This window comes from Pongo pygmaeus, chromosome 15, assembly GCF_028885625.2.
Source record: "Pongo pygmaeus isolate AG05252 chromosome 15, NHGRI_mPonPyg2-v2.0_pri, whole genome shotgun sequence".
Taxonomy (NCBI): Eukaryota; Metazoa; Chordata; class Mammalia; order Primates; family Hominidae; genus Pongo; species Pongo pygmaeus.
Window position 1 is genome coordinate 101748172 of NC_072388.2, and position 26504 is coordinate 101774675.

General features: G+C 40.7%; 1 protein-coding gene across 1 annotated transcript in view; it reads left to right on the forward strand.

Annotated features, from left to right (window-relative positions):
* RCOR1 (REST corepressor 1) overlaps window positions 1–26504 on the forward strand; it is a 136712-nt gene that overhangs the window by 66151 nt on the left and 44057 nt on the right. The window contains exon 3 of the mRNA XM_054449326.2: window positions 20521–20604. Within this exon, the coding sequence (XP_054305301.1) occupies window positions 20521–20604 (84 nt within the window). The remainder of the gene's footprint in view (window positions 1–20520; window positions 20605–26504) is intronic.

Sequence of the window (26504 nt, forward strand, 5' to 3'; positions counted from 1 at the left end):
ACAAGTGGAGTTGTGTTGATGCAGGATTGCATTAGCCTTCACTATCAAAACAAATGTCTCATCTGATCAGCATTTAGAAATAGTGAGGTACCAGAATCATTAAGGCTCATAAAGTCTTCCGTTTTTATTTTGGCTATTCTGGTGGTGGATAACAATATTAACAACAATAAAAATTCATCTTATTTTACTGGAGATTCCTGCAAAGTGGCAGAATACCAGGACAAGGAACCAATTCTGGCACACATATGTGTCAAACAAGAAAGCTCTGGGAATGTAATAATGTAATAAAGTGTGGTCGAGAGAGCTCTGGGCTGGAATAGGCATGGGGTCCTTGACACTATCACCTCTGCCAAGACACTTCATGTGTATGGTTTCCCCACCTTTAAGTAAACTCTATTTGTGAAGTTCTTTGTAGCTTTAATAGTTTCTAGAGTTGCTTGAATTTGGGGTGACTTCTTGCAAGGGTAATGTGAAGTAGTGTCACATGGACAGTAATGGAGAGGTATCTGCTGCTGCCATTTATATAATAAATTTGAATTTGAAGGCAGAGAGAGGAGGCAGAAAGTTTGATAAGGACGTTATTGCAACCTGAATAAGCCACTTAGAGCCTAGATCAGTGTTTGGGAATGTAGGAGAAGACAGCCATAGTCAAGAAGCGTGAAGTAGTTAATGTGGAGTTATTTTTAGGTGGTTTTTCTGTTCTTTTTACTCCAGACACTGACTTTCATAATAAGATAAATAATCTGGTGAGTCACATGCTCATGGTGTGCTGAGGCATTTGGCCAAGCACCTTATGCATGTATTATCTCATTTAATTCTGTCACTATGAGGTAGAGATTATCTTTAACCACTGGTTCCAAATGAGAAAGCCCTGTTTGAAATAATTTTTCCAGTGTATTTAAATTTTGTAGGTACACACCTAGAATTTCAAACTGATGGTCTGAGTTTTGAGCCCATCTGTTTAATTCATCCTAGTGGGTTATCTTGTGGATATGCTGATTTTAGTAAAACAACTTTAAGAATGTGATATACATTATGAGTGATACTTGTGGTTTGAATGGGTTTTTTTTAACAACATGAAAATTTGAAGATATTTTGCATAGATTTGCTTTTGGGTAAAACCTTTTTTTTTTTCATATCTTCTGTAATTAACTTCTTTCCCCCCTTTTTTGAGGTGGGGTCTCATTTTGTCACCCAGGCTGGAGTGCAGCTTGATGTATGATCATGGCTTACTGCAGCCTTGGACTCCTTGCAATCCTCCAGCAGTCCTCCCACCTTAGCCTCCCAAGTAGCTGGAAGTACAGGAGTGCAACACCATGCCCTGTAGAGACAGAGTCTTGCTGTGTTGCCCAGGCTGATCTCTAACTCCTGGCTTCAAGTGATTCTCCCTACTTGGCCTCCCACAGTTTGATTACAGGTGTGAACCACTGTGCCCAGCCAAAATTAACTTTTTAATCTATTCTAAATCAAGAAGAAAATAGATGTGTCTTTTCTGGGACTAGTAATGAGAAATTGACAGCATCTGGTTTTTGGCTATTGTTAAAATGTGATTATTACTATACTGGTATGCTGATAAAGAGACTGCATGGTAATTTTCATCCTTTCATCTAAAAACATAATATTATAAGGATAGATATTTCCTTAGTATGGGTTGACTTGTATAAATTACTATCTCATAAATTGGTTCATATTAGTTTTTAAAAAGGGCAAAATTGTATATTAGTGATATTGCTCAGCTCTTTTTCAAAGGGATAAAGCACTGTAAAGAGAGAATGCGGGGGTAGAAGTCTAATAAAATCCTCATAAATCTGGATCAGTAACAGAAAAGTCAGTTATAGGCCAGGTGCCGTGGCTCATGCTTGTAATCCCAGCACTGTGGGAAGCCGAGGCAGGTGGATTGCTTGAGCCCAGGAGTTTGAGACCAGCCTGGGCAGCATGGTGAAACCCTGTCTGTACTAAAAATACAAAAAATTAGCTGGGCGTGATGGCGGGTACCTGTAGTCCTAGCTCCTTGGGAGTCCAAGGTGGGAGGATTGCCTCAACCCAGGAGGCGCAGGTTGCAGTGAGTCGAGATTGTGCCGCTGCACTCCAGCCTGGGCAACAGGGTGAGAACTTGTCTCAAAAAAGAAAGAAAGAAAAGTCACTTATAATTATGTGGGCTTTAAAAAGCTGACTGATAGTGCTCTGTTTTAGTTTCACCAAAAGATAGTAATTCCATCCTCTTTCATGAAACTACAGTATGTCTATTCTCAAGGTTTCAAAACCTTGTAAGACTCAGAGGGAAGAAATAGTTTCTCATTAAGAAAAATTTCATCAACAGTATAATTATGTATTAAGTGCTTTAGGAAAAGCAGTGGGGGAAAGTATTCCCTAGAGTATTAGGTCTCTCATTAGAGGTGAGCAGAGGGAGTTCCTTCAGCGCAGGACGGGCATTTCTGCAGGTGAAGTGGGATAAGACAACCGGCTATAGCAAGATGTTAGCATATGTAGTTATGCTTATGGAAACATAATTTGAATTGGACATGAGTTTTTGTTTGTTTTTGAGGCAGAGTCTTGCTCTGTTGCCCAGGCTGTATTGCAATGGCACGATCATGGCTCACTGCAGCCTTGAACTCCTGGACTCAAGGAGTTCACCCACCTCAGCAACCCAAGTAGCTGGAACTACAGGTGTTAGCCACAATGCCTCGCTAATTTTTTTTATTTTTTGTAGTGACAGGGTCTCACTTTGTTGCCCAGGCTGGTCTCAAATTCCTGACCTCAAGCAATCCTCCAGCCTTGGCCTCTCAAAGTGCTGGGATTATAGGCGTGAGCACTGTGCCCTGCCTGTGAGTTGTTATAGACTGGGTGATTTTGTAGTATGCAGCACTTTGTTGTCATTTGCATGTTGTACTTTATGTATGGTTTTCCCAAGTCATTAAATGTACATACTTCTGCAACTTTTTTTTTTTTCTGGTGAAAAGATATACATATATTTAGAATTAGCCAGCTGGACTCAGTTTAGATTATCCCAACTTTGTTGGCAACATCCAAAGCATCATAATCAGGAGCTAGTTGAACGTATGCCTCCTTCTCTCCATCAGGCCGAATCAGGGTGTTGACCATGGCCACATCAGTGTCATAGAGCTTTTTCACAGCCTGTTTGATCTGGTGCCTGTTGGCTTTAACATCTACAATGAACACAAGTGTCTTGTTGTCTTCTCTCTTCTTCATGGCAGACTCAGTGTTCAGCAGCAACTTGATGATAGTATGGTGGTCAAGCTTGTTTCTTCTGGGGGCGCTCTTCTGAGGATATTTGGGCTGCCCCTGGAGTCGCAGTGTTTTGGGCCACTGGAAGGTGGGTGATGTGTGGATCTTTTTTTTTTCCGGCTGTGGACGCCTTTCAACACTGCCTTCTTGGCCTTCAAAGCCTTCGCTTTGGCTTCGGCTTTAGGAGGGGCAGGAGCTTCCTTCTTTGCTTTTGGTGCCGTCTTGTGAAAAGGGCTCTGCAGCTTTCAATGTGTACAGTTTCCATGATACGGTTGTACCAGATTATGAGATTATGTTGGACATTTGAGTTCTTTCCAATTTATTGTTTTCAGCAGCACTTGATGAATAACTTTGTAGATAAGTTTTTGCATAGCTTTATGAATATTTTCTTTTGGGATAAATTGCTAGAGGCTCGGGTAAACATTGCCAAACTACCCTTCAGAAAGCCTGAACTTATTTACAGTACCCTTATGGTATGGTTTGGCTCTATGTCCCCACCCAAATCTCATCTTGTAGCTCCTATAACTCCCACATGTTGTAGGAGGGACCTGGTGGTAGATAATTGAATCATGAGGCCAGATCTTTCCTGTGCCTTTCTCTTGATAGCAAATGAGTCTCACAAGATATCTAATAGTTTTAAAAAGGGGAGTCTCCCTGCACAAGTGCTCCTCTTTGCCTGCTGCCATCCACGTAAGACCTGACTTGCTCCTCCTTACCCTCCGCCATGACTGTGAGGCTTCCTCAGCCACATGGAACTGTTAAATCCAGTTAAACCTCTTTGTTTTGTAAATTGCCCAGTCTCTGGTATGTCTTTATCAGCATTGTGAAAACAGACTAATGCAACTTCTCTCAACATTTCTACTGGACAGGTTTTCTGTGTTCCCTTCTAACATCCTGTTTTGCCAAACTTTTGCAAAGAATTCCATATTGTCTTTTTTCCTACTTCAACCTTTTATAAGGAACTCTTACAACATTGGTGTAAAGGTATGTCCTTAGCTGGTGGTGCAGTAGTTAGAAGTTTTCTCTGGGTCATGGTGATGTTGGGAGTAATTGTGTTATAGGATAATCTGGGCCTCTGTATTTCATAAGATTGTGGTGCCTCACCATCAGTCAGACTGTAGCTTCAGGGCTTTTTTTTCTCTTGGATTGCTTGGTGGTGAAATATCAATACAGCCTTGTCCATTCTGATTAGTGTGTTACATTACTGATAGGGCAGTGTTAAGAGAAATAGGAGAAACCTGAGCCTAAAACATTTCACTGTGAAATTAATTGGTCTCTGAAGTGTTTTGTCTTTGTTTAGGTTTGAGGATCATATGTGGTGAAATTACATTGGTGGTAAATGATAAGCTTATTATATTGATAACATGGAAGAAAAGTGTTTCTGGTTTCTCTTAGAGAAAATCGATTCCCAGTCCAAGTCACCTGTGAGTCCAAGAGAATGAGAGAAAATAAGATGTTATTAGTTAGAAACTGACTATACAATTCCAGTTTCTAGTGCAGAGTTGACTTCAGTAGCATTTGATTAGCATCTAATTTCCTTCTTGGGGGAATCAGAAAAGGGACATAGATTAGGCATTAGCTGAACTCAGATTACTGGAAAGTGATTGAGTCAGTTCTATTTTTAATTTTTATTTTTTGAGACAGTCTTACTCCGTCACCCAGGCTGGAGTGCAGTGGTGCAGTCTTGGCTCATGTCAACCTCCGCCTCCTGGGTTCAAGTGATTCTCATGTCTCAGCCTCTCGAGTAGCTAGAATTACAGGTGTGAGCCACCACGCCCAGCTGGGTTTTTTTTTTGTTTGTTTTTTGTTTTGCATTTTTAGTAGAGCCAGGTTTTCACCATTTTGGCCAGGCTGTTCTTGAACTCTTGACCTTAAATGGTCTACTCGCCTGAGCCTCCCAAAGTGCTGGGATTACAGGTATGAGCCACCATGCCTGGCCTTGAGCCAGTTCTAAGGGAAATTATTCATTTATTTTTGTCAGCTTGTAATATTGCAAATCATAGTATTTTTGAAATAACCTTCCCATGGGAATAGAGTTTATGCCCTTAAAGAGTAGAGTGCTATTATAAAGAGAGATACAAGAAGAGAGGGAGTGGGTGGCATTCCAGAGATCAGGGCTACATGAGTTGCTGCCCAGCCTACTTGGTTCTCAAACTTGTCTGTCTGGATTGCTGTGTTGAAGGAAAGGGAATAGAACAATATACTCCCTTTCTAAAATTTTTCATTAATTGGCTACCTAACCTATGTTACGCATATTAATTTACTTAACATTTATGAAGTACTTATAATATGCTAGACACTGAAGATACTACAGTCTGAAAGATGTCAAATAATAGAGGAGAAAGAAAATCATAATTGCTATTATTTATCAAGTATTAAGTACAGACAGTTCTTGACTTAAACATTCGACTTAGTATTTTTCAACTTTAAGATGGTACAAAAGTGATACACACTCAGTAGAAACTGTATTTTGAATTTTGATCTTTTCTTCAGCTAGCAGTATGTGGTGTGATACCCTTACATGAGATATTCAACACTTTTTTTTTTGGAGACAGACAGAGTTTTGCTCTTGTTGCCCGGGCTGGAATGCAGTGGCGCAATCTCACTGCAGCCTCTGCCTCCTGGGTTCAAGCGATTCTCCTGCCTCAGCCTCCCGAGTAGCTGGGATCACAGGCATGCACCACCATGCCTGACTAATTCTGTATTTTTAGTAGAGATAGGGTTTCTCCATGTTGGTCAGGCTGGTCTCAAACTCCTGACCTCTGGTGATCCACCCGCCTCGGCCTCCCAAAGGACTGGGATTACAGGTATGAGCCACCACACTTGGCCTCGACACTTTTTTTTTTTTTTTTTTAATAGGCTTTGTTAGATGGTCTTGCCCAACTACAGGCTAATGTAAGTGTTCTGAGCATGTTTAAGGTAGGCGAGGCTATGATGCCCATTAGGTTAGGTGTATTAAGTGCATTTTTGGATTACAGTATTTTCAATTTATGATGCATTTATCAGGACTAACACTGTTGTAAGCTGAGGAGCATCTGTATGTACCAGGTACTTAATAGGTGGCCTTTCTAATCCTCATAGAAACCCATGCAAGGTAGGCATTATCCTCTCCATTTTTCTTTAGGGTTAGTGAAGCTAAGTAGCTTGTTCATCACCACTCAACAACAAAGTGGTTAAAATGGGATACAGGTCCACCATGGGATTGAGTCCCAGATATTGAGTTCAGATGCTGACCAGTGTTAGGATCTAAGTGCAAGTCACTTAACTCCTCTTTTCCAATGTGGACTACAACAGTTCTTATCTCATAGGGCTTTCTTGGTGTGTGTTATGTGACAGATAGGTGAAGTGGTTAGCCCAGTTACTGGCACGTAGTAATACTTAATAATTATATTAGATCATACTGGCTCAAAAGCCATTAATAGTAGTTACTGCTGGTAGTTGAGTCTTACAAAGCCATTGTTCTCTCCACATGTCTTTATGCAGATCGTTAATGACGAGCCTAAACAGTGATAATGGAGGTGTCCCCAGTGTTATGAGAGTATTTAAGAGGAATGGACTGCTAACCTGGACTAGGATAGTAAGCAGACTTACAAAGATGGTGATCCTTGAGGGGTCTTGAAGCATTATTAGGAGTTAACTGGTGGGAAGAGATAAAGAGAAGGAAGTGGGTTAGAGGAAAGACATGGCAAAGCAAAAAGGCCCAGAAATGTAATGACCGTGTGAGGGATAGAGTCCTGAGTGTGAGACATAGGTTAGAAAGATAAGCAGGCCAGATTATGAAGGGTCTTGCATGCCATGGGTTTTTTCCCTGAAGACAACGGGGGAAGCTGCAGAAGGATTTTTTATTTTGGAATAATTTTAGATTTACAGGAAAGTTGTAAAGATAGTACAAAGAGTTTCCATATACCCTACACCCAGTTTCCCGTTATTAACATCTTACATTAGTATGGTACATTTGTTACAATTAGTGATTGATTGATTTGTAATTATTACCTGAAGTTCATAATTTATTCTTACGTTCTTAGTTTTTACCTAATACCCCTTTTCTGTTCCAGAATCCCATCGAAGATACCACATTACATTTAGGTGCCTTGTTGCTTTAGGTTCCTCTTGGCTGTGACAGTTTCTCAAGATTTTTCTTGTTTTTGATGATGTTTTAGTTTTAAGAAGTACTAATCAGAAATTTTGCAGGATGTTTCTCAATTGGGATTTGTATGGCATTTTTCTCATTATTATACTAAGGTTATGAGTTTGGGGTAGGAAGATCACAGACGTAGAGTGCCATTTCATCCCATCCAAGGGTACATACCATCAACATGATTGATGACTGCTCATGTTGACCTTTGTTGCCTGGTGGAGTACTTTACAGTGGAAACGTCTGAGTTTGTTAGATGTTTCAGCTGTAAAGTACTCTTCCATCTCCTGCTCCGCCCCTTTCCATACAACCCCCTTTTTTGGAAAGAGGTCACTATGCACAGCCCACACTGAAGGGGAAGGGAGTTTTGATCCATATCTCAGGAAGGACTTTTAACATGGAAAGTGATTTGATCAGAATTATGCTCTAGGGCCAGGCACGGTGGCTCATGCCCATAATTCCAGCACTTTGGAGGGGAGGCGGGAGGATCGGTTGAGCCCAGGAGTTTGAGGCTGCGGTGATCTATGATCACATCACTGCACTCCATCCTGGACAAATAGGGCAAGACCCTGTTTCTTAAAAAAATAAAGAATGGGCTGGGCGTGGTGGCTCACACCTGTAATCCCAGCACTTTGGGAGGCCAAGGTGGGTGGATCAGCTGAGGTCAGGAGTTTGAGACCAGCCTGGCCAACATGGTGAAACCCCATCTCTACTAAAAATATGAAAACTAGCCGGGCGTGGTGGTGGGTGCCTGTAATCCCAGCTACTTGGGAGGCTGAGGCAGGAGAATTGCTTGAACCCAGGAGATGGAGGTTGCAGTGAGCTGACATGGTGCCACTGTGCTCCAGTCCTCGGCAGCAGAGTGGGACTCCGTCTCAAAAAAAAAAAAAAAAAAAAAAAAAAAAAAAAATAATAATAATAATAATAATAATAATAATAATAAAGAGTGAATTGTGCTTCAGAAAGATTGCTCTAGCTAGTGGAGAAACTGAATTTGGAGAGACTGAATTTAGCCTGCAACCCTTAAGACAGGACAAGATGAGAAACCATGAAGTTGGAAACTGAAGGTTAGTGGCAGCAGGGTTGGAGAGCGATGCATTTGAGAAAAGTCGAAGAGATTAGTGGATGGGGCTCAGTGGGTTTTGCAGAGTGTGTGTGCTTGAGTGCTAGTAGCAGATGAGGGGACTCCAAGATGACTTGCAGCTATATTGCTGGGAGTTGGTGGCTATACAAGTGATAGTGTTAGTTTTTTTAGGTAAACAAGAAGAAACAGCTTGTTGTTGATCATGGTAAGGGTGAATGAGAGGGCGATAAGCTGTGTCAAGATGCTTTTTGAGTTGTTCTTGGCTTATATGTGTATTCTGTCTTGAGATACAGATTTAGAAGTCATTACCATAATAAATGTGGTTTGAGAAATTTGCAGTGTTAGATGTTATGGCATAGGAAGAGTAATTAATACCAGATGAAAAAGAGGAACCCAGGGAACACTGATGTTTAAAAAAGTGGTAGAGAAAACGTGGGGAAAGGTCAACTTTTGTTAAAATCTCTTATTACTATTCATGTGGCTATTTAATTCCTGTCTATCACATCCTCTCTTCTGTTCACCCTGGAGGTGTAAAACACTATACCAAAGGACAGAACACACTATACATGTTTAGAACATTTCTTCTGAGGATAGTTACTGCTGTGGTAATGCAGTTACTGTTGTGGTGATGCTAATGAGAATAAATCTTGCTAAAATTAAGAATCAAGACAGCTGAAGACCTATGGAAAGCAATTGACCGAACAGTACTACTTCAGGTCAGGTAAGCAGTGGCAGTACGAGAATGAAGAATGGATTCTTCATTACCCAGGAATTAACAGTCTAGTTGGGTATTTACTGGGTAATACAATACAAAGTAAGCAATGGTAATTGGTTATGTGTATGTCAGTTGTGGCATGATAGTTTCTACCTCGGCTAACTGCTGAAGCCCTTTCTGTCTTCTCTCCCTGTCCAGCTTTATTCTTGCCTGCCTTTTTATTTTTTACAGTCCCTCTCCTTTTGAGGGGGGAGAGCTAGTGGGAGTATACATACCCCTCGTTAACCAACTGTGATGTAAGTTAAGATTTTTTTTTTTTTAATGTTTGTTTTTTAAAAACAAGTGAATAGAGCATTTATTATTATGGAGGAAAAAACCCTCAAAGAAAAAATCTGTTTAGCTTTTAAATTCTTTGTGAAATCGCTAATCTTTGAGGCGAAAAATTTTTTCCCGTAAATTTAGGAGAACATGAGATTTGAGTTTTTAAGGACTTTATAGCATGCCTATGTTTATTGTAGATTTTAATTCCAGAGAGCTGGTGATTAGAAATTATGGACCTATTTGTTCCAATTTAAACTTTTAGCATTTAAAAAGGAAGAGATTAGAAAAGAGAGAACCAAACACTAGGTATATACTTCGTAGGAAGATATAGATATTTAATGTAATCCCAGCACTTTGAGAGGCTGAGGCGGGCAGATCACCTGAAGTCGGGAGTTTGAGACCAGCCTGACCAACATGGTGAAACCCCGTCTCTACTAAAAATACAAAATTAGCCGGACGTGGTGGCGCCTTCCTGTAATCCTAGCTACTTGGGATGCTGAGGCAGGAGAATCGCTTGAACCCAGGAGGGGGAGGTTGCAGTGAGCCGAGATTGCGCCACTGCACTCCAGCCTAGGCAACAAGAGTGAAACTCGGTCTCAAAAGAAAAGAAAAGAAAAGAAAAGATACAGGTATTTAAATACCAAAGTTGCTTCCCACGTCCTCATTTTATAGAGAGTGAACTGTTGTCAGTTGAGAATTCTTTAAGTCATTTAACTTAAATGCTAAAATACTTAATGTGGATATCATGGGGAGGAAAAATGTTCTTTATATACTTTGGTTTTTGATCATAATTTATGGTGTCTTTAAAATCTAGGCTGTGTAGCATAGTGGTTAACACCACCAACTCTGGCTTCTGCTGTTTTCATACCTCTTCCTTAAGCTTCAGTTCAGCTTCACTGCTCATAGGTGTGATGCTGGGCAGCTTACTTCATCTCTCTGTGCTTTAATTTTCTCATCTATAAAATGGATAGTCGTAAGATTGAAATGAACTAAGGCACGTCAAAGTACACAGTGCCTAGCACATAGTAAGCATATATAACTGTTATAGCAATAGTAATCATATGTACTTTTGCCGTTCCCTTTGATTTCTATCTTTTTGATTACCCAACGTCAGAAGCCAAAAATTTTGGAGTCACAAAACGTTTTTTGGTCCCTAACGTAATTAAGTTAAATTTACTCATGCTTAGCATCTCAGGATATATTGAAAGTATGGGTGGCCAGTTCATACATTTAGGAATAAGAATTATAAGAATTTAGAGACAGAGCCTTGCTTTGTACCCCAGGCTGGAGTGCAGTGGCACGACCTCAGCTCACTGCAACCTCTGCCTCCTGGGTTCAAGCAATTCTCCGGCCTCAGCCTCCCGAGTAGCTGGGATTACAGGTGTGTGCTACCATGCCCGACTAATTTTTATATTTTTAGTAGAGACGGGGTTTCACCATGTTGGACAGGCTGGTCTCGAACTCTTGACATCAAGTGATCTGCCTGCCTTGGCCTCTCCCAAAGTGCTGGGGTTACAGGCATGAGCCACTGCACCTGGCCAGAATTTACCTTTTTAAAAAGCTTTATTTATTATCTTTTTGAGTCCTACTGATGAGTAATTTGGAGTTTCATGTGGTCTTTTTATATAGGTATTAGAGTATGACAATGACATCTATAATGGGATAGAATTTAAATTTTAAAGCAAACCAAACAGCTATCCTATTTATGAGCGCTAACTTAAAGATGGTTTGATAACATGAAGGTAACGGTACTATGAATGTGAATGTAATGACCCTATATATACACAATAAATATACACAATATATATACAGTTGTCTGTTTATACTTTTCAGCTTCAGTTTTCTTGTTCTGAATTTAAGCAAGAAGGTAGCATTTAATTCATAGTTTATTGTGCTACTCCTGTTTTCATACCTCTTCCTTAAGCTTCTGGTAAAATTAAAACATTTCAAATAGAGTTTAGGATTGTAGAAAACAAGTCATGTTGTTAAAACCTGTAATTGTGAGCATGTCTTAAAATGACAAGATTATTTTATATATATATATATTTATTTATTTATTTATTTTACTTATTTATTTATTTATTTTGAGATGGAGTCTTGCTCCATCTCAGCCCAGGCTGGAGTGCAGCGGTGCTGTCTCAGCTCACTGCAACCTCTGCCTCCCGGGTTCAAGCAATTCTAGTGCCTCAGCCTCCCAAGTAGCTGGGATTACAGGCACCTGCCACCATGCCTGGCTAATTTTTGTATTTTTAGTAGAGATAGGGTTTCACCATGTTGGCCAGGCTGCTCTTGAACTCCTGACCTCAGGTGATCCACCCATCTTGGCCTCCCAAAGTGCTGGGATTGCAGGTGTGAGCCACCACACCCGGCCCTATCTTATAATTATTGATAGCAAGAAAAGCATATTCACCATTTATTTCAGTTCTGATTGTTTTCGCTGCCCGTTCTGTGTTTATTCATTTGGCTGTTCTCTTTCTTGTGTTCATCTTTCTGTTCTGACTCAGGTCATTGAGGATATGGTTGGACTCTGAATGGTAGAAAAACAACTCCCTCTTCCCCTCCACTCCACAGACTTAACGTGATTTTTTAGGGTGTAGGGGAGGGGGTGCTATGAGAATATGGGAACCCAAGCAGGTGTTCTAATGGCCGTGGAGTAACCTGTCTTCTCCTTCCAGTTAGTTTCTGTGTTTTGTTTGTTTGTTTGTTTTAAAGAGACAGGGTCTCTCCCTCTGTCACCCAGGCTGGAGTGCAGCAGGGTGATCATAGCTCACTACAGCCTTGAACTCTTGGGCTCGAGCAGTCCTCTAGCCTCACCCTCTGAAGTAGCTGGGACTACAGGTGCTCACCACCATACCTGGCTAACTTTTAAAAACTTTCAGAGATAGGGTCTCAGTGTGTTGCTCAGGCTGGCCTTGAACTTCTGGCCTCAGCTGATCCTTCCACCTCAGCCTCCTGAGTAGCCTTGCTGTTTAAATAACAGCTTTACTACAATAAAATTAACAAAACACACAGTTCACTTGTTTAAAATATGCAAAATTCAGTGGTTTTCGGTACATTCAGAGTTGTACAACTATCACTACAAATCAAATTTAAAACATTTTATCATCCCATGAAGAAATGCTGTACCTGTTAACAGTGGCTCCGTGTTATTTCAAATGCCCACAGCCTCTGGCAATCACTAATCTTCTTTCTGTCTGGATGGTTCATGTAAATAAAATCATACAATAGACTGGATTTTTGTGCATGTGACTGGCTGCTTTCACTTAGCATAGTGTTTCAAGTTTCTTACTGAGCATGTGTTAGTATTTTATTCCTTTTCATGGCAGTATAAAGTTCTGTCATATAGACATACTGCATTTTTTTATTCAAACATCAGTTGATGGGCATTTGGGTTGTTTCTACCTTTTAGCTGTTGAGTAATGCTGCTATGAAAATTTATATACAAATTATTATGTGGACATATGTTTTTATTTCTTTGGGCTGTATACCTAGGAGTGGATTTTCTGGGTTATATGATTTTTTTTTTTTTTTTTTTTTTTTTTGAGACGGAGTCTCGCTCTGTCGCCCAGGCTGGAGTGCAGTGGCGTGATCTCGGCTCACTGCGAGCTCCACCTCCCGGGTTCACGCCATTCTCCTGCCTTAGCCTCCCGAGTAGCTGGGACTACAGGTGCCCGCCACCACACCCGGCTAATTTTTTTTTGTATTTTTAGTACAGACGGGGTTTCACCATGTTAGCCAGGATGGTCTCCATCTCCTGACCTCGTGATCCACCCGCCTCGGCTTCCCAAAGTGCTGGGATTACAGGTGTGAGCCACCACGCCCGGCCTCTGGGTTATATGATAATCTTTTGAGGAATGGCACCATTTTATATTCCCAACATTTTAGCCAAATAATCTGACTAAAAACAGGCAAAAGAGCTGAGTAGACATTTCTCCAGGGAAGATATTCAGATGGCCAATAAACTTATCCGATATGCTGAACCTCTTTATTCAGGGAAATGCAAATCAAAACCACAGTGAGAGACTACTTCACACCTGCTGGCTAGAATCAAAAAGTCAGATAATAACAAGTGTTGGTGAGGATGTGGAGAAATTGGAACCCTCATACCCTGCTGGTGGGAATGTAAATGTAAGTTGCTGTTCTGCTCCCAAACAGTTGATAAGTAAAATATGGCATTATAGAGTGAGAAATAACTCAGAGTTTCAGAGTAGAACTGAAAATATACTAGAAGAGTATTTTCCTTAGTGTTGGACTAGATGATTTTAAATTTAAACACAGACGTTGTATCAGGTAACATCAAATCATACAGTGAAGGATTTCTCACAATGTACACAAAATAGTATTTGCTTAACACTGGGATTTGCAAAGAACAGTGAAATATTACAGTGTTACAAAGCAAGATCTTCCTCTCTTTAAATGCCTGTTAACGTGATTTTAAGAATATCTTTATTGTACACATCTTATTCTTCAAATGTGCTCCATAACTAATAGTACCGATTTTATGTTTTCAACATTTAAGTTATGATATTATACATTTCCTTTAACTTGCTTTTTCTATTCAAACTGGTTGATAGCTGTAGATCTGATTTTGTTTTCTATATTTAATTCCCTTGAAGTCACATACCACGGTTTATCCAATCCCGTTTTTTTTTTTTTTTTTTTTTTTGGGGGGGGGAGACGGAGTCTTGCTCTGTGGCCCAGGCTGGAGTGCACTGGCACGATCTCGGCTCACTGTAAGCTCCACCTCCCGGGTTCACGTCATTCACCTGCCTCAGCCTTCCGAGTAGCTGGGACTACAGGCGCCCACTACCACACCCAGCTAATTTTTTGTATTTTTAGTAGAGACGGGGTTTCACCGTGTTAGCCAAGATGGTCTCGATCTCCTGACCTTGTGATCCACCCGCCTTGGCCTCCCAAAGTTCTGGGATTACAGGCGTGAGCCATGGCTCAAGTGAGACAGAGTTTCACTCTTTTTGCCCAGGCCAGAGTGCAATGGCACGATCTCGGCTCACCGCAACCTCCGCCTCCTGGGTTCAAGTGATTCTCCTGCCTCAGCCTCCCAAGTAGCTGGGGTTACAGGCATGTGCCACCATGCCTGGCTAATTTTGTGTTTTTAATAGAGACAGGGTTTCTACATGTTGCTCAGGCTGGTCTCGAACTCCCGACCTCAGGTGATCTGCCTGCCGCCACCTCCCCAAGTGCTGGGATTACAGGGGTGAGCCACTGTGCCCAGCCCCTGTTGATGTATTTTAAAGATTTTCCTCTATTTTTGTCCTATAGGCAATTCTGTAGTAACTATCTATGTTATTGTGTAGATAGGGTTCTTCAGATAAACAGAACTACTAGAATATGTATGGGTGTATCTATGCGTACATATATTCAGAGATTTATTTTAAGGAATTGGTTTATGTAGTTGTAGGGGCCTGACAAGTCTGAAATCTGTGCAGGCCTATAGGAAGGAGTTAGGGCCTTAGTCTCAACTTCTGGAAAAATCTCAATTTCTGCTCTTATGACCTTTAGGTGAACTGGATAAGGCCCACCCACATTATGGAGAGTAATCAAGAGATTATAGATGTTAACCATATCTACTAAATACTTTTCACAGCAACACCTAGATTAATGTTTGATTAAATAACTGACTACTGGAGTCTAGCCAAGTCGACACAGAAAACTGAGCCACACACTGTCCTTCCATGTGCACCAGAGACTTTCAGACTAAAAAATCTCCACCAGTAGTTTATACACATACTTAATGAAACCATATGCTGATGTTTTCTGTTCTTATTCTTTTTTTAAAATGCTGATTAGGAACCCAGAATTCAATGTGAGTAGATCTGACCAGCAGTTTGAAAAACATTGCATATATATGTAGTCTAGAAATGGAATTGCTGGCTTGCAGGGTATCCACACGTCCACTTTACTATACATTGCCAGTTTTTTTCTCTGAAGTAGTTGGACCACTGTACCGCCCTACTAGCCGTGCGAATAAACCTTCTTTCTTACCCCCTGATGGCAACTGGCAATTGCAGTTTCCTTGTAGACCTAATTATTCCAGATAGGTCTGGGCTTATTTTTTAAGGTCTTTAAAACTTGATAAAAATCAACTTTAGGCCGGGCGCAGTGGCTCATGCCTGTAATCCCAGCACTTTGGGAGGCCGAGGTGGGCGGATCATGAGGTCAGGAGATTGAGACCATCCTGGCTAACACGGTGAAACCCTGTCTCTACTAAAAATACAAAAAATTAGCAGGGCGTGGTGGCAGGCGCCTGTAGTCCCAGCTACAGGCTGGGGCAGGAGAATGGCATGAACCCGGGAGGCGGAGCTTGCAGTGAGCCAAGATCTGCACTCCAGCCTGGGAGACAGAGCGAGACTCCACCTCAAAAAAAGAAAAAAAAAAAAAAAAAAGTCAACTTTAAACAGAGACCTGCCTGTGTTAGCACCTTCAGCAAATATTAGTATCTACCCAGAAGTTAATGACATTTCTTTATTTTCATTGTATTTATATTTTTTGATTTACATATAGCAAAACTGAATAATTTTTGGTGCACATTTTTGTGAGTGTTAAGACATGTACACAATACTCCTCCCTTATCCACGAAAGGTAATTTTCAAGACCTCTGGTGGATGCCTGAAACTTGTGGGTAGTACTGAACCCTATATATATACTATGATTTTTCCTATGCATACATACCTATGATGAAGATTAATTTATAAGTTAGACACACTGAGAGATCAACAACAAAAACGAATAATAAAATGAACAATTATAACAATACGCCAACATCGCCAGTACTTTGGGGCTGTTAGTAAGTAAAATACAGGGGACTTGAACACAAATGCTGCGATGCTGTGACAATCCAGCTGATAACTAAGATGACCCAAGTGACTAATGGGCACATAGTACCTGCAGAGGGGATGTGGTGCACAAATGGATGATTCAGGAACTATTTCTGGAATTTTCATTTGAATGTTTTCAGACCACAGTTGATCATGGGTAACTGAAATCACAGAAAGCAAATGCTGATGCGGGGCACCACTGGAGTTTCATATAGCACCACCACAATTAGGATACCAAAGAGTTCCAGCTCCTCCAAAAGCTACCTCAGAATTTCTTAAGCTTCCTCACACTTCTAGCCCCTGGAAACCCTGGATCTAGTCATTATCCCTGTACTTTTGCCTTTTTCAGAGTGTTGTATGAATGAACTTGTACTGGCTTCTTTCAGTCACTGTAATGCTTTGGAAGTAGGTCTAGGTTGTTGCATATATTAGTAGTTCACTATTTTTATTGCTGTGTACTGTTCCAGTATATGAATGTACTACAGTTGGTTTATCCATTTATGCATTGAAAAAATCTGAATATTTCACAGTTTTTGATGATTGTGAATAACGCTGCCTATGTGTGCAGGTTTTTTTTTTTTTTTGAGGTGGAGTCTTGCTGTGTCACCCAGGCTGGAGTGCAGTGGCGTGATCTTGGCTCACTGCAAGCTCCGCCTCCTGGGTTCAAGCCATTCTCCTGCCTCAGCCTCCCGAGTAGCTGGGTCTCCAGGCACCCGCCACCACACCTGGCTAATTTTTGTATTTTTGTGGAGATGGGTTTTCACAATATTGGTCAGGCTGGTCTCGAACTCCTGACCTCAGGTGATCCACCCGCCTGAGCCTCCCAAAGTGCTGGGATTACAGGCGTGAGTCACTGCTCCCAGCCCGTGTGCAGGTTTTATTGTGAACGTATGCTAATTCTGTAGGGTATATGGCTGAACAGTGGGGTTGCTAGGTCAGTCATTTGGTAAATATAATTACGTCTTTGTAAAAAACTGCAAAACGTTCCCAGAATGGCTTTATAATTTTGCATTTACACCAGCAGTGTATGAGAATTTCAGTTGTTCCCATTCTTGTCAGCACTTTGTATTGTTGATGCCTTTTACTTTAGACAGCCTAACAGGTAAATAATGGTTTCTCATCATGGCTTTAATTTACATTTTCCTGATGGCTAATGATGTAGAGCATCTTTTCATCTAATATGCCACCTTAATATCTACTTTGGCGAAGTGACTGTTCAAATCTTTTGGCCATTTTTTAAAAATTGTGTTATTTTCCTTCTTGTTGACTTTCAAATTTCTTTATGTATTCTGGATAGAAGTCCTTTGTTGCATATGCGATATGCAAATATTTTCTTACAGTCTGCAGTGTATCTCAACAGTGCCTTTTGCAGAGCAAAAGTTTTAAAATTTTATTTTTAGCATACCATTAAAAAATGTTTGGTGGATTGTGATTTTGGTATTGTATCTAAGATCTCCTTTCCCAATCCAAGGTCAAAAAGATTTCCATGTGTTTTTCTTTAGAAATTCTGTAATTTTTCAGTTTTACATTTAGTTCTGTCATCTGTTTTGAGATAATTTTGAGGTATGGATCCAAATTAATTTTTTTAAAAAAATGTTTGTTTTGTTTTTGCATGTGAATATTCATTTGTTCCTGCATCATTTGTTGAAAAGATTATTATTTTTGGTTTGATTTTGCCTTCGTGCCTTTATGGAAAATCATTTGATCCTGTATGTGTGGTTCTGTTTTTGGACTCTGTTCCATTTGTTTCTCTTTTTCTTTTCTTTTGTTTTCTTTTTTTTTTCTTCTTGAGACAGAATCTCGCTCTGTCGCCCAGGCTGGAGTGCAGTGGCGCAATCTCAGCTCACTGCAAGCTCTGCCTCCCGCGTTAACGCCATTCTCCTGCCTCAGCCTCTCCGAGTAGCTGGGACTACAGGCGCCCGGTTAATTTTTTGTATTTTTAGTATAGACGGGGTTTCATCATGTTAGCCAGGATGGTCTTGATCCCCTGACCTCATGATCCGCCTGCCTCGGCCTCCCAAAGTGCTGGGATTACAGGCATGAGCCACTGCACGCGGCCTTTTCTCTGTCTTTATGCCAATACCATACATTCTTGATTACTGATTTTTTATAATTAGTCTTGATTTAGATAGTGTAAGTCTTCCAACTTTGCTCTTTTTCAAAATTGCGTTGGCTGTCTCATTTACTTTGCCTTTCTTTATGAATTGTAGAATATTTATTAATTACGGCAAAAGAATGTGCTACAATTTTGATTAGGGTTGCATTGAATCTTTAGAGCAGTTTGGGAAGAATGCCTTCTTAATAATAAGTCTATATCTATGATCTATTTCTTCATTTTCTTAGATCATCTTTAGTTTCTCTCAGCAGTGTTTTGTAGTTTTCAGTGTACACATCTTTATCCCTAAGTTATTTCATATTTGATGCTTAATGATCTTTAATTTTGATTTTTGATTTTTTTTATTGCTGGTATATAGAAACAGAATTCACTATTTACTATTAATATTATTTCCTACAACCTTACTAAACTTATTTATTCTGGTACCATTTTGTAGATTCTACAAAATGTAGATTTTCTACACAGACAATCGTGCAGTTTTGATTGTACCTTTCCACGGTGGATGCCTTTATTTTTGTTTTACTTTAGACTTTTATTGGAAATACAGCAGGACTTATTTGTCTTTGTATTCCCTTTGGGGTCCCTCCCCACACATACCTTTGATGACTTTCGTTTTAGATTCTTCGTAGCGTTAGCATTGTTCTAAAGTCAGAACTATGTATATATCTATAAAAAAGGTATACTTCGGCTGGGCGAGGTGGCTCACACCTGTAATCCCAGCACTTTGGGAGGCCAAGGAGGGCAGATCATGAGGTCAGGAGTTCGAGACCAGCCTGGCCAATATGATGAAACCCCGTCTCTACTAAAAATAAATTAGCTGGGTGTGGTGGTGCACACCTGTAGTCCCAGCTACTCGAGAGGCTGAGGCAGGAGAATCGCTTGAACCCAGGAGGCAGAGGTTGCAGGGAGCCGAGATCACAGCACTGCACTCCAGCCTGGGTGACTGAGTGAGACTCTGTCTCAAAAAAAAAAGGTAAACTCAAAGGCAGTCACTCCATCTTTTTTGTTCTATTTCTTTCTCTTCTAAATCCTCTTCCCATCTGCAACAGAAATTCAACTTTTAATTTTACCGAATTCATACTGTTTATACTTTGGGTCCTTTTCACTATTCTGTTATGGTTCTTTAAAGTAACTGCCTCTCAGATTTTACTAAAAATGTAAAATTTCCTCTTTATGAAACCTAGAACACATTGGTAGACAAAATTAAAGATGGAAGGTCTGATGGTATCATAAAAGAAGAAATTCGTTAACTAGACTGTGGGTTTCCTAGATTTTTGTTTATAGTAGGTTGTATGTTATATTTAGTTGCATTTTTCCGCCTAGAGTTTAGGTTCCATAACTTTCATCATATTTTCAGAGTAATTTATTTAAAGGAAAAAAAGTGGCCAACATTAACCTTTAGAATGAATAAGTTTGGGCCTAACCAGTGTGAAGGTATGGTCACTGAACCTCCTGTTTCTCGAGTCTTTGCCTTCTGAAGATAATGTTTTAGATATGTGTATTGTAATAGATGACAGCCGCTTGCGGTTAATTCAGTAATACATGTCAGCTCCACCCCTGGCACTTTTAAACCTTTTGGCCTACTATTTTGCATCACAGATTTTTAAGAATTAGTATTCATTTTAGAAGTTTCCTTCCAGGTTAAACTTTTTAAATAGTTATTCTTTAATAATGCTGTTAAAAGAATTTTGGGATTTCTATTGCCAAGTCACTAAAAAGTTACTCAGGCAGAGAAGGGTAAGGGTGCTGCAAGCACACACGAAGAATTAACATTTTAAAAGAACCTTTGAGCACCTTGGCACGTGTGGATTTCTTCTTGGATGTCTCATGCCTAAAAGCAGAGCAGCATACTGTAAAATCAGTAAAAGTAGGAAAGGACTTGCAAGTAGAAATGTTTCAGCAGACTCTCGCCTCCCCCATCTCCATCCTCACTCTGATGTTAAGTGTGGGGTCCCATTGGGCCAGATACAGGTAAAAGGTGGGTGATGTCATTAAAAGGTATTGTTACTTAGAGCTTATTATATGTGTTAAATTTTAATAAGAATTTTCTTCTTTCTTTCTCCCAAGCCAAACTGGCAAGACGCAGTCAAGAACGGGACAATCTTGGCATGTTGGTCTGGTCACCCAATCAAAATCTGTCAGAAGCAAAGTGTAAGTCTTGGAGCATTTTATTTTCCACCTTTCTTGTTTAATGTAAGGTTTTAAAGGTACCTTTGAAGGTAAAAGCTTCTCTATATGTATGAAATTTCTCTTCTATTTTAAGATAAATAATTTAAAGAGTTTTAAAGTGTATATTTCTTTTTTTTAAATTTATTATTATTTTTTGAGATGGAGTCTGGCTCTGTTGCCCAGGCTGGAGTGCAGCAGCACGATCTGGGCTCGCTGCAGTCTCTGCTTCCTGGGTTCATGTATTCTCCAGCCCCAGCCTCCTGAATAGCTGGGATTACAGGCGCCCATTACCACACCCAGCTAATTTTTGTATTTTTAGTAGAGATGGGGTTTTGCCATGTTGGCCAGGCTGGTCTCAAACTCCTGACTTCAGGTGATCCGCCTGCCATGGCCTCCCAAAGTGTTGGGATTACAGGCGTGAGCCACTGCGCCCTGCAATCTATTCCATTTTTGAACATGTTCTTTCTTACAGAGCACTAAAAATCTGCCTCCCTGTAATTTGTAAAAGCTTTGTTTTCCTGAACTTTGCTAAATAAGTTTGCTTCCATATGTGTCCTTTAAATGTTCAGTCATCGTATCTCCTTTACTGTCTGAGTCCAAGCTAGTTGCTTCAGATGCCTTTTCAGATGGTTTTTTTTGGGGTCTCTGTTCGTCTCCTGTTGTCCTTCTAAGTATGTTCCAGTTGGTCACAATGTCCATCTTAAATTGTACTCAGAACTGAATATGAAGAATACTGAGCATTTTTTGAACCTTTATGCCAGCACAGTACTAAAATGCTTTTCATACTCTTATATCATTCAGTGTTCACAGTAACCCAGGAGGAAGATTTTGTCTCTGTTTTACAGATGGCATCCCATAGTTCAAAGAATCAGAGGGTTGTAAAAGTAGCACAGATAGTGAGTGGTGGAACCCCAAGTAGTTCACTCCTGGGTCATAATCTCACTTATTTCTCAGGCTGTGTTCATTCAGCCTGTTAGCCACTATCTTTCTGTTATTACAGTTTAAAGTTGTATTAGTCACTTTTCCTATTGTATTACTTATTGGAGTCTTTGGAGTCAGAATTTAATTTTAATATTATCTTATTTTTCATAGACCTAGAAGAAAAGGGCAGAATATGGAAAGTTAATTGATTTTTAAGCAATGGTATTGCCTATAAGATAAATTTACAGTTTTATTGTAAGCCCTGATTACAATTGTTTTAAGTTTAAAGTTGGTTAAAACTTTAAACTTTAAAAAAACTAACCTGTCCACTGAGGCTCCCAGTGGACAGCGAGCTCAGCTTATGGCTGAGACACACTTGAGCCAGGCCAGAGGCATAGGAGGACCAAATTTGACAGATATCAATACACGATTCTTACTGAGGCCTTTGAAAGGGACCCTTATCCTGGAATTACTGTCAGAAAAGAACTGGCCAGAAAAACAGACTCCCCAGCCACAAATCCAGGTTTGGTTTCAGAATTGGAGAGGTGGAGTACCGAAAAGAAGCCAGAGCAGCCCCAGCATGGAGGCAGCCTGGGCGCAGGCTCCCCCCCGCCCCCCATCCCAGACCCTGGTCAGCCTGGGGTGCTGGCCCGTACTGCTCCTGCCAGCAGGGCTTCCCCGGGGGTCCCAAGCAATGTGGGCAACTTCTCTTGGGAATTGGAGGATGCCTTGGGCCAAGCTTTCCTCTGGTGGCACGCTGATGTTCCGTGCGCGAACGTGGCCCCCGCTGACCTGGAGATGGCAGCCAGTGCGCCGGGCCACCCTTAGGGAGACGTACCTTGATCTCCGCCCTCAGGCCCAGTGCTGCTTCCGGGTCCCTCTTGCCACCAGCCCTTCCCACAGCTGGAAGCTGGCAGTGCTGGGCCTCAAGTTCATCCCGGGGCACCCGGCCTGCTCCCCGTACACGGGTCCCTAGCACTGCGGGGGCTGGGGCTGCGCCCTCCTGCTGTGGAGCAGCAGCCGAGGTGGGGCTGGCAGCTGGGGGAGGCGCCTGGGTGCGCCGCGACCTGGGAGCAGCCCTCTCCGCCCCAGCCCCCCGCAGCTCTGACCGTATCCCGCCTCTCTGCCCCTTTCCTGGCGGTAGCCACAGCCACAGCCGTCGCAGGGCCCGGCTGAGCGCTAGGAACAGGTTCCTTGTCTTCCTCCAGAATCCAACTCGCACGGGAGGCCCCAGCACCCCTGCCCCCAACCCGCTGCGGAGTCTGAACCTCAAGCGGCTGCACAGCAAACCCGTGGAAATGACCTGTCAGTGTCAGGCAATGGAAGACAGATGAACTAAGCCAGGGCTCATCGGTAGTGTTCGCGTTATGAAAATTGAAGAGGAATATCAAGATTTATTTACTTTGTCATGGAAAGGCTTCCAGGCATACCTTTCAGGGAAATCAAGTTGTTAGGGTGGAAGGGCCTTGGGGTGCATGGGACCTAGGGGTTTTCCTTAGATGGGATAAAAAAGGATTGACTTTATAGAATTCATCTGTCTTTCCATTTATTAACCGAGTAAACACGGAGCACTTAGAGTGAACAAAGTCCACTAGAGAGAAGGCAGGATGAGGACGGCTTTGTAGAAATGCATTATTTTGTATCAGTAAAGAGCAATGATTTCTACTCTGGGAAAAAAACAAAACAAAACACTTACCTAAAAGTAATATTTACATATTGTTGAAAGTTCATAGATAAAAGTATAAAGAATAAAAAAAAAATCACCTATTATTCTATCACCCAGGGGGTGATAATCGTTAAACATTTTGGGGTATTTCTTCCAATTTTTTTTGTATGCATTTATATAAGTGAGATGATAGGTTATCTATGTGTGTGTATTTGTGTATTGTCTTCCTGAACATTGGACCTAAGCAGTTTCCACGTTGTTAAAACTGCTTATAAAGGTTTTAAATAACTAGGTGTAATACTTCATCGTATGGATATATCGGTATGTTTAACAATTACTCTATTGAAAATGTAGGTGTCTCAGTTTTGGAAGAATATGGAAGTCTTGGTTGTCCAACATTTATTCTGACATTAAATAGAAATAAGTGATTTAGGACATATTTCTAGCAGATACTAAAAAATTGTGTATAAGGATGTCTGGAGATCCCTGGCTTTTCGTGTGTGTGTGTGTGTGTGTTTTTTTTTTCTCTTCTTTTCAAAGTGGCTGTTCAGAGTTCTGCCTCTTAGGGTTACTGAAAGCTTATAAAGTTATGTTGCAATTATAAAAATAAATGCTATTTTAGAAAATTCAAATAGTACATAATGCATAATATATAATTGTTTTCCACAAAATGTGAACTGTTACCAGTCTGCTCATAAGTACATCTGGGACTTTGTTTCATCTCAGTATATCTACAGTTATCTAATTTTTTTTTTACTGTAACTAGTATGGATCTATCATAATTTAGCCTTTTTTTAAACAAAATTACTTGTATTACCTATTGATGAATATTTATAATCTTAGTTCTTTTTTTAAACTCTGTTTTTTAAAAAAACCTGATCCGTAGAATGACTCTAGTTTAACATTAATGAATTGTACATTTCTTTTCTTTTTTTTCTTTTTTTTTTTTTGAGACAGAGGTTTATTCTTATTGCCCAGGCTGGAGTGCAGTTGTGCAATCTTGGCTCACTGCAACCTCCACCTCCTGGGCTCAAGAGAGTCTCCTGCCTCAGCCTCCCAAGTAGCTGGGACTACACATGCAGGCCACTGCACCTGGCCTTGAATTGTGCATTTCAGAATAGCTAGAAGAGGGCTGAGTGCGGTGTCTCACCCCTATAATCCCAACACTTTGAGAGGCCGAGGCGAGCGGATCACTTGAGCTCAAGAGTTTGAGACCAGCCTGAGCAACATGGTGAAACCCCATGTCTCTTGAAAAGTCCAAAAGTTAGCTGGGTGCGTGGGATGTGCCTGTAGTCCCAGCACTTGGAGGCAGAGATGAGGATGCTTGAGCTCAGGAGTTCAAGACCAGCCTGGGCAACATAGACCTCCTCTCTATTAAAAAAAAGGGGGGGAGCTAGAAGAGAATAATTTTGAATGTTCCTAATACAGAGAAAATGTAAATATTTAGGATTATGGATATCCCAGTTATCCTGATTTGATTATATGAATGTATCAAATTATCACATGTACCCTGGAAATACGTACATCTAATATGTATCAGTAAAATAAAATACATACATTTTAAGAGAGGATCTTGGCTCTGTTGTCCATGCTGGAGTGCAGTGGCACAGTCATAGCTCACTGCAGCCTTGAACTCCTGGGCTCAAGCTATCATTTTAAAAAAAGCAATAGTGAAGATTTTTGCCCCTTAATACATTTCTTATTTTCTTGTTTAAAATAGATTTTATATTTTAGAGACATTTTAGCTTCACAGCTAAATTGAGCAGAAAGTACAGAGTGCCCATTTATCTTCTGCCCCCACACACCCACAGCCTCCCCCAGTGTGAACATCCTGCGCTGGAGTCCGCCAAAGGGATACGTTTGTTACAGTCAACCAGCCTACAGTGACACATTTTTATCACCCGAAATTCATAGTTTACATTAAGCTTCACTCTTGTATTGTATATTCCGTGGATTCCGACAAATGTATAATGACCTGTCCACCAATGTAGTTACAATCGTTTCACTGGTTTAAGAAACCTCTGTGCTCCACCTGTTCATCTCCCTCTCTGCCTCCCAATCCCTGGCAACTGTTGATCGTTTTACTGTTTCTGTAAAATGCCTTCCAGCTGGAATCATATAGTATGTAGCCTTTTCAAATTGTCTTCTTTCACTTAGCAATATGCATTTAAGGTTCCTCTGTCTCTTTTCATGGCTGGATAGTTCATTTCTTTTTAGTGCTGAATAATATACCATTGTCTAGCTATGCCACAGTTTATCTGGTGTATTGTCATGCTAGGAACCCCTCTCCCACCCCCCACATTACAAACAGACTGATGTCTTCTGTCTTCCCCTCCTTTTTTTTTTGTTTTTTTAAATTATTATTATTATACTTTAAGTTTTAGGTTACATGTGCACAATGTGCAGGATAGTTACATATGTATACATGTGCCATGCTGGTGTGCTGCACCCATTAACTCGTCATTTAGCATTAGGTATATCTCCTAATGCTATCCCTCCCCCCTCCCCCCACCCCACAACAGTCCCCAGAGTGTGATGTTCCCCTTCCTGTGTCCGTGTGTTCTCATTGTTCAATTCCCATCTATGAGTGAGAACATGCGATGTTTGGTTTTTTGTCCTTGTGATAGTTTACTGAGAATGATGATTTCCAATTTCATCCATGTCCCTACAAAGGACATGAACTTATCATTTTTTATGGCTGCATAGTATTCCATGGTGTATATGTGCCACATTTTCTTAATCCAGTCTGTCATTGTTGGACATTTGGGTTGGTTCCAAGTCTTTGCTATTGTGAATAGTGCCACAATAAACATACGTGTGCATGTGTCTTTATAGCAGCATGGTTTATAGTCCTTTGGGTATATACCCAGTAATGGGATGGCTGGGTCAAATGGTATTTCTAGTTCTAGATCCCTGAGGAATCGCCACACTGACTTCCACAATGGTTGAACTAGTTTACAGTCCCACCAACAGTGTAAAAGTGTTCCTATTTCTCCACATCCTCTCCTTCCCCTCCTTTTTTTACATCGTTGTTTCAACTGAAATTATTGGATTATATTTTTTCCTTTACTTACATTAAACTCTATGTATTTGTGCCTGGACTTCATTCTTTTCAGTGTTCTGGCTCTATATTTGTTCTTTTAGGTGAATCTTAGACTTGTGGTAACAAGTTCTGTCCAAAAGTATCTCAATTCAGATTATACTGAATTCGTGTTTATCTACTGAGTTTTCATTTACATTTTATATTGAACAGCTTTGTGTCTGGGAATGTACCAGGAGTGAAAGGTTCAAGAAT